The sequence below is a fragment of the Narcine bancroftii genome, chromosome 5 (assembly GCF_036971445.1).
Source record: "Narcine bancroftii isolate sNarBan1 chromosome 5, sNarBan1.hap1, whole genome shotgun sequence".
In the NCBI taxonomy this organism is placed as follows: Eukaryota; Metazoa; Chordata; class Chondrichthyes; order Torpediniformes; family Narcinidae; genus Narcine; species Narcine bancroftii.
In genome coordinates, this window is record NC_091473.1 from 145,363,198 (window position 1) to 145,378,870 (window position 15,673).

General features: G+C 45.8%; 1 protein-coding gene and 1 long non-coding RNA gene across 3 annotated transcripts in view; one reads left to right on the forward strand and one right to left on the reverse strand.

Annotated features, from left to right (window-relative positions):
- The window catches only part of uox (urate oxidase), a 38,220-nt gene that overhangs the window by 11,108 nt on the left and 11,439 nt on the right, over positions 1–15,673 (forward strand). For both annotated transcript variants that reach the window (XM_069939339.1, XM_069939338.1), the window contains exons 2-6: positions 2,064–2,279; positions 3,484–3,600; positions 7,812–7,890; positions 14,071–14,257; positions 14,711–14,834. In XM_069939339.1, the coding sequence (XP_069795440.1) occupies positions 2,064–2,279; positions 3,484–3,600; positions 7,812–7,890; positions 14,071–14,257; positions 14,711–14,834 (723 nt within the window). The remainder of the gene's footprint in view (positions 1–2,063; positions 2,280–3,483; positions 3,601–7,811; positions 7,891–14,070; positions 14,258–14,710; positions 14,835–15,673) is intronic.
- The window catches only part of LOC138764056 (uncharacterized), a 32,300-nt gene that overhangs the window by 7,173 nt on the left and 9,454 nt on the right, over positions 1–15,673 (reverse strand). The gene's annotated exons all lie outside the window — the stretch shown is intronic.

Genomic DNA, 15,673 nt, shown 5'->3' on the forward strand with positions numbered 1-15,673 from the left:
GTGGCAAATATTCAGAGGATATTTGTGTGGAGTTCTGCATGGACCTCATTCCAATGAGCCTGGGAAGTTATGGTAGAGTACAGGAACCATGGTGTACAAAGGGTGTATTAAATCTAGTCAAGGGGAAAAGAAAAACTTTCAAAAGGTTCTGAGAGCTGGGTAACATTAGAGATCTAGAGGATTATAAAACTAACAGGAAAGAGTTTAAAAAGGAAATTAGAAGAGCCTTGGTGGGCAGGATTAAGGGAAACCCCAAGGCATTCTACAAGTAGGTGAAGAGCAAGAGGATAAGTCGTGAAAGAATAGGACCCATCAAGTGTGATGGTGGGAAACTGCGTTTGGAACCGAAGGAAATAGCAGAGGTACTTAATAAATACTTTACTTCAGTATTCACTACGGAAAAGGATCCTGGCAACTTGCAGCAGACTGAAAAGCGTGAGCATGTAGATATTAAGGGAGAGGATGTGCTGGAGATTTTGGAAAGCCTAAGTCGCCGGGACCAGGTGGGATGTACCCCAGGTGGGAGGTGAGGGAGGAGATCGCTGAACCTCTGGTGGTGATCTTTGAATCATCAGTGGGACGGGAGAGGTTCCAGAGGTTGGAGGTTTGCAGATGTAGTTCATTTAAATTATAGACCAGTGAGTCTTACTTCAGTGGTTGTAAGTTAATGGAGAAGATCTGGAGAGGCAGGATCTATGAACAAGGGCAGGTCGTGCCTTACAAGCCTGATTGAATTTTTTGAGGATGTGACTGAACACATTGATAAAGGAAGAGCAGTAGATGTAGAGTCTGTGGATTTCTGCAAGACATTTGATACGGTTCCCCAGGCAAGGCTTATTGAGAGAGTAAAGAAGCTGGAGATCCAAGGGGATCTGAAACTGGTTGCCCACAGATGGCAAAGAGCTGTTGTAGACAGGTCATATTCTGCATGGACGTCAGTGGCCAGTGGGTTCTTCAGTGATCTGTTCTGGGTCCCTTACTCTTCATGATTTTTATAAATGACCTGGATGAGGAAGTGGAGGGAGGGGTTAGTAAATTTGCTGATGACACTAAGGTTGGGGGTGTTGTGGATAGTGGGGAGGGCTGTCGGAGGTTACAGCGGGACATTGATAGGATGCAAAACTGGGCTGAGAAGTGGTAGATGGAGTTCAACCCAGTGAAGAATGAACTGGTTCATTTTAGTAGGTCAAATATGATGGCAGAATATAGTATTAATGGTAAGACTCTTGGACGTGTGGAGGGTCAGAGAGATCTTGGGGTCCGAGTCCATAGGACGCTAAAAGCAGCTGCATAGGTTGGCTCTGTGGTTATGGAGGCATTTGGTGTAGTGGCCCTCATTAATCGTGGAATTGAATTTAGGAGCCATAGAAAGGGTGCAGAGGAGATGTTGCCTGGTGTAGAGAGCAGGCCTTATGAAAACAGGTTGAGTGAACTTGGCCTTTTCTCCTTGGAGCAGCGGAGGATGAGAGGTGACCTGATAGAGGTGTATAAGATGAAGAGAGGAACTGATCATGTGGATAGTCAGAGGCTTTTTCACGGGGCTGAAATGGTGGCTATAAGAGGAAATGGGTTTAAGGTGCTGGGGAGTATGGACAGAGATGTCAGGGGTAAGTTTATTTTACACAGAGAGTGATGGGTGCGTGGAATGGGCTGCCGGCAACAGTAGTGGAGGTGGATATGATAGGGTCTTTTCTGAGATTTCTGGATAGGTACATGGAGTTTAGAGAAATAGAGGGTTATGGGAAGGCCAAGCAATTTCTAAGGTTTGGCACAAGTTTGTGGGTTGAAGGGCCTGTATTGTGTTGTAGGTTTTTTTCTCTCTGACAGCTTGGTAAGCATGGACAAGTTGGGCCAAAAGGCTTGCATCTGTGCTGCAGATCTCCATGACTCAAGATAGGACAATCCAGGAACTGACCTCATGAACAGGGGCTGGTGTTCAAACCTGACCGTATTGGAAGATCTCCGCCAGTCAATCTTTCCTCCCCTCACCACATGTGCTGCAATCAGTCCAGCAATCACTGCCCATTGGATCTGATCCAACCACATTCTCTTCCACTTTGCAGGGTGATGTGGAATTTGTCCGCACCGGCTATGGGAAAGATGCGGTCAAGGTTCTAACCATCAGGAGAGAGGGGAGATATCACTACATCAAAGAGATCGAGGCCAACATCCAACTGACACTGAAGACATTGAAGGACTACATTCATGGAGATAACTCCGATATCATTCCCACGGACACCATGAAAAATACCATTCATGCACTGGCTAAGCTTAAAGGGGTGAGTTATAATGACAGGCTGGGGCTTTAGTCCCTGGCATGTCAGAGGCAGGGGTGGGTTAATGTTAATGATACAGCACAGTAGAAGGTTCTTCCAGCCCATGAAACAATTAAACCTCGCAACTCTGAGAAGAAGGAGAAAACCCACGCAGGTCATGGTGAGAACGTACAAACTCCTGACAGACAGCGCCGGATACTGACGCTGTCATATTGTTGTGGTAACTGTGCCATCTCACAGAGGTTTATAAAATCACGAGGGCCATTGATAAGGGGATTAAGCACAGTTTTTTATTTGCCCCAGGATAGGGGAATCTAAAACAAGAGGGCATAGGTTTAAGGTGAGAGGGGAAAGATTTGAAGGGGTAACTTTCTCATGCAGAGGGTGGTGGGAGTGTGCCACAGGAGGTGGGGACAGCTACAATGTTTAAAAGACAAGTACGTGGATGGGGAAGGTTTGGAAGGATCCGGAGAAGTGCAAGCAATGGGACAAGCTCAGATGTGCGAGGTCAGCATGGATAAGTTGGGCCAAAGGGCCTGCTTCCTTGCTGCCAAACTCCATAAAATCATGTCAGGAGCAGAAATAGGCCATTCAGCCCATTGATATTGCTCCGCTGTTTAATCTTGAGCTGATCCATCAGCCCCACTGGTCAGCCTTCTCCCCATAATCTTAGATGCCCTGGCTAATCAATCTCTGCCTTAAATACACCCAATGATTTGCCTTCAACAACCGCCTGTGGTTTACCACCCTCTGACCGAAGAAATTCAGCTGCATCTCTGTTCTAATGCTCTGGCGAGATCCACAAGATTGGTAAAGGGAGGTGGAATGTTCCTAATGAAGGAGCCATGCGTGTCTGCAGAAATCAATGCAATGCACTGATTGACTCAGTCAAACCCCCTATATTATGGGTAGTGGAATCAAAAAGTATAGATGTTAGTGAGCACTGAAATGCTTTTTTAAAATGTAGATATACAGCAGGGTAACGGGCCATTTCAGCCATGCTGCCCAATTACACCAGATTAACCTACAACCCCCCAGTGTGTTTTGAACCGTGGAAGGAAGCCAGGGGCCCCAGCATAAACCCATGCGGATATGGGGAGAATGTGCAAATTCCTTACCGACAGTGCAGGATTCAAAGCACGGTCTCAATCGCTGGTGCTGTAACAGCGTCGCACTAACCATGTCGCCAAAATTTATGTGTTGCCAGATTCGGACCATTGAAGAATTTGGGTTGGATATTTGTGACCATTTCCTGACCTCCTTTCACCATGTCTCTCGGGCCAAGGTCTACATTCAGGAAGTACCCTGGAAACGCCTACAGAAAGTAAGGGTTTGGGGTTTAGAGACATGGGCATTACTCATTGCTTGTCTTCATCCTCCACTCCACCATGAGTGAAACCGATCTCACATCTAGTTCCAATTTCTCACCTTTTCTCCCTACCCCTTGATACCCTGACCAATTAGATGCCTGTAGTCATGCTGTGTCGCAGCGAGAGAAAGGAGTCTGACTCGAGTGGTGTCCAGTTGGAAAACTGTTTACCACACACGCGGGCATTTTAAACACTACTCCCAGGAACCCCCATGGGCCTTGGGGCGGAACTGATGCCACCTTCAGGACCACGGTTCGCCCTACAGTCAGAGCCCTCCCACTTGCTGATGTCGGCGGTTCACTCGTGACTTTCTGAGCCAGTTCGACCTGCGCACAGGTGAGCTGCCACATGGCCTCTCCCTCAGAACCGGCAATCAGAGGCGAAACATGCAGCACCTGCTCTGGTTGATTGGGTGGGCATCCTCACCTTCGCAGTGCGGGCACTGTGACTGGTCAGTCGAGTTCTAGGTGTGCTGGTTTGAGGTGATCGATGGTGAACGTCTCTTCACGCCCGCCAATGCCCAGGATGCAAGCTGAGCCATTGCCCCCTCTCCTAAACTGTCCAAGTCTCTCTACAATCTTTCGGTTTCTTCAACACTTCCTTTCTACTCCACCACCCATCTTGACGTCATCTGCAAACTTAGCCAGAAAACCATACAGTCCACAATCTAAATTATCACTATACATTGTAAAAAGAAGTGGCCCCAGTACCTACCCCTGCGGACACCACTAGTGGTATCCAACCAGAACAGGATCCCTTTATTCCCACCCTACGCTTCATGCCTATCAGCCAATGCTCCACCCAATCTCTTGCAATTCCATGGGCTCTCATCTTATTGAACAGCCTCTTATGCGACACCTTATCGAAGGCCTTTTGAAAATGCAATATACACATCTCCCTTGTCCATCCTACTTAAGATTTCCACAAAAAATTCTAATGGGTTTGTCAGGCAGGATCTTCCCTTCATGAACCCATGTTGACTCTGACCCATCATGTGATGCACCTCGAGGAATTTTATAACCTCGTCCTTGAGGATTGATCAAACAACTTTCCAATGACCGATGCCAGACTAATAGGTCTATAATTTCCTTTTTTCTGCCTCCTTTCTTTCTTAAACAGTGGAACTACATTTGCGACCTTGCCAGAGACTATTGATTTCTGGAAAAACAATTCCAATGCCTCCACAATCTCCAAAGCCACCTCCTTCAGAACCCATGGGTGCACCTCATCTGGTCCAGGAGACTTATCTATCTTTAGTCCATTCATCTTATTAAACACCATCTCTCCAGTAATTCTATTCCTCGGGACCTCTGACTATCAGTGAAGACTGATGGCAAAATATTCATTTCGTTCCTCTGCCATCTCTTTGTTCCCCATTATAATTTTTCCAGCATCATTTTCAATCGGTCCTAGATCTACCCGTGTCTCTCTTTTACTCTTCATATATTTGAAAAACTCTTAGTATCTTTTTGTATGTTATTTGCCAACTTTTCATAATTCATCTTTTCTTTCCTATTGACTTTCTTTGTCTCTTTCTGTAAGTTTATACAAGTTTCCCAGTCCTCAGTTTTCACACTAATTTTTGTTTCCTTGTCTGCCCTCCTTTTTGCTTTTACTTTAGCCTTAACCTCTCTTGTTAGCCACAATTGTGCCATTTTTCCCTTCATAATTTTCTTCTTTCGTGGAATATATCAATCCTGCACTTCCCTTATTTCTTGCAGAAATATCAGCCAATTCTGCTCTGCCGTCCCCCCATCTTGCTGATTTTTCCAGTCACCTTGGGCCAGATCCTCTCTTACCCCACTGCAATTCCCTTTGTTCCACTGAAATATTGACACACCTGATATCAGCTTCTCCTTTTCAAATTTGAAACTGAACTCTATCATGTTATGATCACTACTCCCCAAGAGTTCCATTATCTTTAGTTCCCCAATCACCTCCGGTTCATTACACAGCACCCAATCCAAAATGGCTGATGCCCTGTTGAGGTTATTTACAAGCTGTTCCAAAAAGCCATCCGTAGGCATTCTATGACCTCTCTTTCCTGAGATCCAGAACCTTCCGGACTTTCCCAATCCCTTTCTTGTTAAAATCCCCCATAATTATTTTGACATTTTCCTTCTAACACACTTTACCTATTTCCAGCTGTAATTCGTAGTCCACTTCCCAGCTGCTGTTTGGGGGCCTGTATATAGCTGCTAATATGGTCCTTTTACCCTTGCCATTTCTTAACTCAACCCACAAGGATTCTATCCTTTCTGACCCTATGTCCTTTCTTTCTAGTGATTTAGTGATCAGAGCTATTTCAGCCCCTCTACCAACAGGCCTATCTTTCCTCTACACTGTGTACCCTTGGAAATTCAGCTCCCAGTCACACCCATCATTAAGCCACGTCTCAGTGATGGCCACAATGTCATATCTTTTCATCTATGGCTGTACAACAAGATCCTGCCCAAATCCCTGACTGTGTCCCTGTCAATTCTAACATGGAACATTACAGCACAGTACAGGCCCTTCAGCCCACAATGCTGTGCTGACCTATATAAACCTACTCCACAATAATCTAACCCCTCCCTACTTCACATCCATAATCCTCTATTTTTCTTACATCCAGGTGCCTGTGTAAGAGTCTTTTGGAATTCCTGATTGTACCACCCTCAACATCACCTCTAAACATTCCTCTACTTGTAATTGCTCGTCGCCCCGGGAAACAGGTGCTGGCCATCCACACTATCTATCGCTGCCATAATCTTAGTTATCTCTATTAAGTCACAAGATCACAAGATAAAGGAACAGAAGCAGGCCACTAGGCCCATCAAGTCTGTTCCAAGTCTTTACACTAAGTTGAACTATGCTCCCACCTAGTTTCAATTTCCAGCCTTTTCCCCATGATACCCTTACTAATGAGATACTTGTCCAATTCCTGTTTAAATACTCCCAATAATCTGGCCTCCACTGCTTTGTCCGGCAGTGAGTTCGACAGATTCACGACCCTCTGACTAAAGAAATTCTTCCTCCTCTCTGCTTTAATTGGATAATTTCTAATTTTATAACCCCTTGTCCTTGATTCACTTCTCATCCTTTGTCGTTCCTAAGAGAAAAGCCCTAGTTCTGTCAAATTTGCTTCATAAGACATGTCCTCCAATCTAGGGAACACCCTGGTGAATCTCCTCTGCCCCCTCTCCATAGCGTACACATCTTTCCTGTAATGAAGCAACAAGAATTGAACACAATATTCAAAGTGTGGACAAATCAGTTTTATAGAGCTGCAACATGACCTCACGGCTCTTGAACTCAATCCCCTGACCAATAAAGGCTATGTTAACCACCCTATCAACCCTTAAGGGATCTACAGACATGGACCCCAAGATCCTTCTGTTCCTCCACACTGTTAAGAATCCTGACGTTCACCACATCCTCCATCTTCAACCTTACAAAGTTCACACTTCTCCAAATTTAACTCCTCTACCTCTCCACCCAACTTTGCACCCTGTCTATACCCCATTGTAACCTACAACAACCTTTGGCACGATCGACAACACGACCAACCTTTGTATCGTCTGAAGACATACCGACCTGTCCCTCCAGTTCTTCATCCAAGTCGTTCACAATAACCACAAAGAACCTTCCTTGACCATTATGCATGGACCAGGATGAAGTCACTGGAGGGGTGTAACCTGAGGAAACTATCTGCCACCTCCACCTCAGCACCATTGAGGCAGATGGGGAGTGAGCTTCACCCCTTGTCTGGAAGTCTATAATCAGCTGACAATTGTCATTGGAGTATTTTAAATTTAGACATACAGAACAGTAAACAGGCCATTTTGAACATTGTGAACAACCAGATTTTTGACACAGATTTTGAATGGTAATGAGAGTGATCATGTTTGCATGGCAACTAGCAATGCCTTACTATTTGATTAGACTTGGCTGCCAGCAGGGGGCTGGCATGCAGAGCAAGACACAGTATGTTATCTGTAATGGAGGCTTGCAGCCTCGTGGCCTGCTTCATGTGCTGTTTACAACAACTTTAAAGAAAAGAACCTTTTCCTTCATCCATGTGTTGTCTAACAACTCGCACATACAAATACAAGATAAAACAGTGACCTTAAACTGGCAGGGTGTGGTCAACAACTGACTGAGACTGGATTTGTCCTCTTCACAGGAAGGGGCAGAGCACGTACATGCCTTCATTCACAGCGGAGAAGGCACCCACTTCTGCGAAGTTGAGCAGATCCAGAATGGTGAGTTGCTGTTTGCAGGAGTGAATGGAGTTAACCGGGTCCGTCTCAATGACAGACAGGCTCACCGCTGCCCTGTCGTGATATCAACAAGACTTTTTAGTAAGGCCTTTGACAAGGTCCCACGTGGGAGGTTCGTCAGGAAGGTTCAGACTCCAGGTATTCATGGTGAAGGAGTGAACTGGATTTGACAATGGCTGGATGGGAGAGTAGCAGTGGATGATGCTTCTCAGACTGGAGGCCTGTGACTAGTTGTGCCTCAGGGGGTCGATGCTGGGACCATTGTTGTTTGTCGTCTATGTCAGTGATCTGGATTATAATGTGATAAATTGGATCAGCATGTTTGCAGATGGCACCAAGATTGGAGGTGTTGTGGACAGCGAAGGTTTTCAAAGCTGTAGAGGGATCTGGACCAGCTGGAAAAATGGGCTGCAAAATGGCTGATGGAGTTTAAGGGTGAGATGTTGCATTTTGGAAGGGGAAACCAAGAAAGGCCGTACACAGTAAATGGTCAGGTACTGCAGACAGCTGCTGCCTTCAACTGCTCTGCACCAGATGCAATCGCATTGCAGTCACCTAACTTGCAACACCGCACTACGCCTGCGCAAGCTCCACGTGAGCGCGCGAGTTGAATGGAGAACTAGCAGGGAGCAGGCGCCACACGGCAGGCTCTCTCTCCCTCTCTCTTGATCGTGTACAGTAAAGTTGTTTGGTTCACCTCACCCACCGCCTCGTCTAATTATACAGCACGCAATAACGAACATGGTGTCAGAAGCAGGATTGAGTGCGACCCAATCGGATGCTAATCGGATACAATGCTGTATCTGGCGTGATGTAGAAGTATCAGCCTGATCGCTGTGAAGATTCACATCACAGCTTCCAGCTGGTGAGGACTGAGAAGCTCAGACACCAGGAATAGAAACCCATTCAGCCTCCCGTGCCGATTCTCGCACTCATTGAGATCATGGTTGATTTACCTCAACTACACACAGCCACTCATCCCATACCCCCAGATCCCATGTTTTCAAATTTCCTTACAGTAGAGGAGGTCATTTGCCCTATTCATTTGGTGGCGGCTCACAGTTCAATCCTCTTCCACCCGTTGTTTTCCCTGGAACCTATTCTCCCAACTGGATTCCCCCCAAGATTCCAGCACCACCTACCCATCCACAGGCCAACTTTCAATCAACCTACCAGCCCCCAGTTCCTTGGGAAAACCAAAGAACCCAGAGGAAACCCACGCAGGAGGCAAAGGAAAGTAATTTCAGAGGGCATCAGGTACTCGTGGATCACGCCACCTCCTCCTGTGTCCCTGTAACCTCTATAGCTGCATGGCCTCCTGTCCAGTCGAGTGATAACCCTGAGCTCCACATGTCCGAGTCTCCCTCCTCGGCCCCTGGTTCCTAACCACTAGGGTAATTAGCAAGTTGTCGACACTGCAATAGCGTTACGCTAACCGTGCCACCGAGATTAACGTAATTTGTTCTTTGCATTTTATGACACCTCTTCCTTGCTCAGATTCAAATCAAGTCATGAAATTCAGTGTTTTGTGGCAATATCATAAGGCAAACATTCATATTATAACCATCTTACACTACTATTAAAAAATTAAAATAAGGAAAATGAGGCAGTGTCTTTGGTTATTGATTATTCAGGAATCTGACGGCGGAGGGGAAGAAGCTGTCCTTGTGCGCTTGAGTGCTCGTCTTTAGGCTCTTGTACCTTTTCCCCAATGGTAGAAGAGCGAAGACGGCACGGCCTGGGTGGTGCAGGGGTCTTTGAGGATAGAGCCTGCTTTTTTAAGACACCGCCTCACGTCGATGTCCTCGATGGAGTGAAGTCTGGTGCCTGTGATGTCGCAGGCCGAGTTAACAATCCTTTGGAGTTAATTCTTGTCCTGAGAGTTGGTACCAGGAAGTGATGTGACCAGCCAGAATACTCTCCAAGTTACAACTAGAGTTTTTGGTGACCTACTGAATCTCCTCAGACACCTCACAAAGTCTAACCGCTGGTGATTGCATCAACGTGGAGGCTCTAGGACATATCCTCGGAGATGTTTCCACCCAGGAATTTGAAGTTCTTGAAAGTAAATTACAAAAATCTGTAGACACCGTGGTTGAAGTAAAACCACAAAATGCTGGAGAATCTTAGCAGGTCAAACAGTGTCCTTTAGGTAGCAAAGGTGAAAATACAGAACTGACGTTTTGGGCCTGAGCCCTTCATCACGGTATGGAAAAATGTCTGCAGGCAATGTCCGAAGAAATGGATGGGGGAAGGGGGTGGCAAAAGCAGGAGATGATGGGTGGAGAAGGGAGGGAGGGGACAGCAGCAATGAGAGGGAGGAGGGATGGCTGGAGGGGAGAACTGGAAAGACAGGAGAGGGATGGCTGGAGGGGAGAACTGGAAAGACAGGAAAGAAGGAGGGGAAAGACAAGGTGAGCAGGTTTTCCATAAAGCAGAGAAGTTGATGTTAATGCCATCTGGCTGGCAAGTGGCCAGATGGAAAATCGGGTGTTGTTCCGTCAACCTGCAGGTGGTCTGGGTGGGATAGCGCAGAAGGCCATGGACAGACATATGAGTCTGGGAGTGTGACTCGGAATTGAAATGGTCAGCTACTGGGAGGTCACTGCTGTTGCGGACGGAGAGGAGGTGCCCAGTGAAGCAATCTCCCAATTTTCGACTGGAATTTTAGGTTCTTGACCCTCTCTCGTACTGAACCATCGATGAGGACTAGGTCGTGTTCCCCTGACTTTATCCTGAAGTCCACAATCATCTCCTTAGTTTTGCTGACGTTGAGCGCAAGACTGTTGGAGTGACACCACTCAATGAGCTGATCTATCAATACTCACCTTTCCTCTTCCACGTCCAATTATCACCACCTGCCTGTTGATCTGTGCTCCTCCTCCAGCCTTTCACTTCAGGTCCTTGCCTGCTTTTTACTTGTACCTTGAAGAGGGACTCAAGCTCAAAACATCTGTGATACAGTGTGACAGAGTTTATCGATATGTTTTGGGGAGATAAATTGGGGTAGGTTTGTTAGTGTAGGTCACATCCAAACACTTCAAAACCAATCTTGTTTGAAATACTGCAGCTCTGCTCATGTTAGACATCTCAGGGCCTCAGGGCCTTTGCATAAACTTTGGAGAGTGCCCAAGAGACTTCACTAACGGATTGTTCTTTCCAAATAGGGAACAGATAAAAGAACTCTCTGGAGTGGAATTTGCTGTTCTAAGAGGGTCATGTGGTTTTGCCAGGAGAGAGAGAGAGAGAGAGAGAGAGAGAGAGAGAGAGAGAGAGAGAGAGAGAGAGAGAGAGAGAGAGAGAGAGAGAGGGGGGGGGGATTCAGTTCTGCAGTTTTACAGTCAGCAGCAGCAGCTGGGACTGGAACAGGACAAGCTGACAAGCTTGTGGAAAACCCCATTTGGAAGATGGATTGTGAGTGCTTAGTTCAGCCTGGTCAAAGCCCTTGTGGTTCATGCAAGAGGAGAGGACTGTCTGCCTAATGTTTCACTTGAAATAAGAGAAACAAAAAAAATCTCTGTGATGGTCTGAAAGAAAGAGGTTATCATCTGGAGAACCCTTAAGGGCCAGGTTTCTTCAGCAAGTCACTGGTGTGGCTGATTAAAAGGGATCAGTTTGTGTCCAGGAATAACAAATCTCTCTCTGAAAACCGACAAGAACCTCCTTGAGCGGTAACCATTAACCTTTCAAGCACCAAAGCCTGGTAAATTTCATAAATGTTAAATTCTGTATAAGAATTGCCTGCAACCAGTGAACTTGGAGGAATGAGAAGTGAGATTGGACTTTGAACTAAATAACTTTTCTGAACACACACACACGTGCGCTTAAAATTAGAAGGGGGTTAAGTTAGGTTAAGTTAATAGTAATAAGTTAAAGTTTGATCCTGTTTACATGTTTAAAGATAATTAAAAACAACATTTAATTAAGTAACCATTTGTCTTGGTGAATATCTATTGCTGCTGGGTTTTTTTGTGCCCCCTGGGCTCATAACAATATCTTTACCTCCTCTGGATGCTGCAAGACCTGCTGAGTTCCTCCAACATTCACTGCTTTTTCACAAATTTATTGAACTTTTAAAACTTCATCATCATTTTTACTCTCTCCTGATATTTGTGGAAATTTAATGTATACTATTAATGTTAACGTAAAGACTCAGCCAGAACACAGCTGGTCTCGCAGCATCCAGAGGAGGTACAAAAAAATAAACCATATTTCTTGCTTGAACCCTTTCTTAAGGTATTGTTACGAGCCCAGAGGACCCCAAAACCCAGCAGCAATAGATATTCAACATGACAAATGGTTACTTCAACCAAAGTTGCTTTTAATGATCTTTAAACATGAAAACAGGATCAAACTTTAACTTATCACCAGTGACTTAACTAACCTAACTTAACCCCCTTCTAATTCTAAGCGCACGTGTATGAAATGTATGTGTGTAAGTTCAGAAAAGTTCTTTGGTTCACAGTCCAATCTCACTTCTCATTCCTCCAAGTTCACCGGTTGCAGGCAATTCTTATACTGTGCACAGAATTTAACATGTATAAAGTTCACCAGGCTTTGGTGCTCGAAAGGTAAATGGTTACCGCTCATGAAGGTTCTTGTTGGTTTTCAGAGAGAGATTTGTTGTTCCAGGACATCCACAACTGATGTACTTCCATCAGCCACTTCAGGGTTCTCCAGATGATAACCTCTTTCTTTCAGGTCACCATAGAGTTCTTTTATGTTTCCCTTATTCCAAGTGAAACGTTCTACTGCCAGTCCTCTCTTCTTGCATGAACCACAAGGGCTTTGACCAGGCCATCTTCCAAAATAGGGGGCTTTCCACAAGTTTGCCAGCTTGTCCTGTTCCAGTCCCAGCTGCTGTATGCTGGCTGTAACACTGTACAAATGATCTGTGTATGTGTGTGTGTGTGTGTCTCTCTCTCTCTCTCTCTCTCTCTCTCTCTCTGAAAGCCTGTTTGACTCCCTCTGCTTACAAAACCACATGATCCTCTTAGAACAGCAAGCTCTCTTCCAGACAGCAGCAGCTCCAGCCTGTTCTTTCATCTGTGGCCTTTGGTAAACAACAATCCATTAATGAAGTTTCTTGGCACTCTTCAAAACTCTTGCAAAAGCTCTGGAGCCAATATGTCTACCATGGGACAGAGCTCCAGTATTTTAAATAAGATCTATTTTAAAGTGTTTGCATGTAACCTACTCTAACAAACCTTTCCCAATTTATCTCCCAAAAACTTATATATATACTCTGTCACAATCTGACCATTAACCATGTACTCAGACTTCAAGTTTGACCTTGCAAAATGCATCACCTCACACTTATCCAGATTGAACTCCATCTGCCATTTTTCTGCCCAACTCTGCACCCCATCTATATCCTGTTATAATCTGCGACACCGTCCCACATTCCACAACTAAATATTCTGTCACAGTACCTTTACCTCCTCTGGACACTGCAAGATTGGCTGAGTTCCTCTGGCATTTCATGTTTTTACTTAAATCACAGCATCTGCAATCTCTTGTACTTTACTCCTCTCAGTGTATGTTACGTACCATGCAACAAGTAGGAATTTTGGTGCAGAGAGAAACACAAAAGTCTTCAGACGCTGTTACTGTAGTAAAATCACATCGAAATGCTGGAGGAACTCAGCCGGACCATAAATGACAAAGATATATTGTCGACGATTCAGGCCTCAGCCCTCCTTCAAGGAATAAGCAGAATGAGTAAAACAAAATCCCAGGAAATCTCAGAATTCAGACAGGGCCAGCTGGGGGGAGGAGTCCAGACCAACAAATGGTGTTGGTTAAGGGGAGAAGTGAGAATTGATTTTGTCTGTGCAAAAAGAAGCAGGGAAAAGGGAGAGAGATAGAGCTGGGGGAAAGAAGTGAGGGGTGGAGCAGGGTTAACAAAAGTTGGACAAGTCGATATTAACACCATCCGGTTGGATGGCGTCCAGTCGGACGATGAGGTATTGTTTGAGGGTGGTCTCAGTCTGGCAGTGCGCGAGACCGAGGACAGGCAGGTCAGCAAGGGGATGCGATGGGGAATTGAAATGGGTGGTCAAAATTAGAATTTTGGTGCATCTGTTCACTGTATCCATGTGGATGATAATAGTTGTACTCGATCTGCAGCTGGATGATGGCCTGTTCTTGGTTGGTTTGCAGAGCCACCAGTCATTCATTCTGGACTCAGGGACATGCTGGTCCTCAAGTCGGCGCAGTCTGGATTTGAAGGCTTCCTGAAGGACCGCTTCACCACACTGCCTGAAACGAGGGACAGAGTCTTCTCCACCGTCACGTATGCCAAGTGGCGGTACAGCACATCCAGACGACTTGACTTTGACGCTGCCTGGTAGGTCTGCGACCCCCTTCACCCGTGGGATCCCAAGACAGAGACTGCCCAACTCCGCCAAGAGAAGGCAGGATCTTCAGCATTTCGACCTGTGGCAGCCAGCGCGCTGGAAACAAGACGGAGGGGGGGGGGGGGGGGGGGGGGGCAGATCTTCCCAGATATCTGGGACGAGCTGTGAGAGAATGAGGGAAGTTGGGATGGCTGTGCCCAAGGGCAGGGGAGATGTGACCAGGACATTCCGGGATTGCAAGCTCTGAGGGAACTAGGGAAGATCGACAGGTGGAGAGGCGTGGTGAAGAACATTTGGCTTTATCGTTCGGGGCACCTAGTACAGGAGCAGGGACTTGTATACCCTTCCTAATGAATGCTGTGTGACCTGTTGGGTTTCTCCAGATCCCAGCGTCTACATACATTCTTGTATAACTCCTTACCTAAGTTTATCCTTTCTTTCAGGAAATCTGTGAAGGAATCTATCCTCGAGATATTTGCTGGTCCCTACAATCTTGGGAGCTATTCCCCATCAATCCAGAAGTCTCTCTATGAAGCTCAGTGTCTAAGTTTGAGCCGAGTTCCAGAGGTCAGTACCCCAACGTCTGCTGTGACTTCCTGCACTCCCAAGCAATCAGTGCTGATCTTTCAATCCATCAAATAATCATGTCTGTCCGTGGTCTCATGGATTGCCAGGCTGAGATCACCTGCAAATTGAAGGAAGAGCCCCTCATCTTCCATCGGGGCCCCCTCCTACCTGAATGGCATTAATATGAACCTTTCTGGCTTTTGTTAAATCCCTCCCCTCCTATTTCTGCCCCTCCCTTTTCCCTGTCTCTTTTTACACCGATGGGATAAATTCTTACCTCATCCCCTATCCAATTCATACCTTTTTCTGGTCTGGATTCTTCCCCCAGTCAGCACAGTCTGAATTCTGAGACTTCCTGCTTCTGGCTTATCTCTAGAAGAAGGGTTTAGGCAATACAGATTTTCTTTTTATGGGCTCTGAAAAGACCGGCTGAGTTTCAGTATGTTTTTAGTTCATAAATCTACACCCCTACTCCCAATCAGAAGCCCCCCCCCACCCAAACCAGGGCTCATCAACTTTCCTGCATCCTGGAAAACAGTGGGATGGTCCCTCTGCAGGGGTTCTGTACAAACCCATGGCTGTTGAGTTACGTTCACCTTCGACCTAGTCTCCAATGCACCATCAAAGCTCTCTGGGATCTTACACTGCCTTAGATTTATTGCTCCAAAAGCAACTTTGATCCAATAAGTAGTTACTTGAAGGCTAAGTGATACACTTGTTAGTGACACGATTTTGATTAGTTTCAATATGTCCAGATGTATTTAAATCTTTTATTCCAACACAAACTCTACCTTTGAAGTGAAAGATCCATAAATAACATCTGTATAAACTTCCACTAA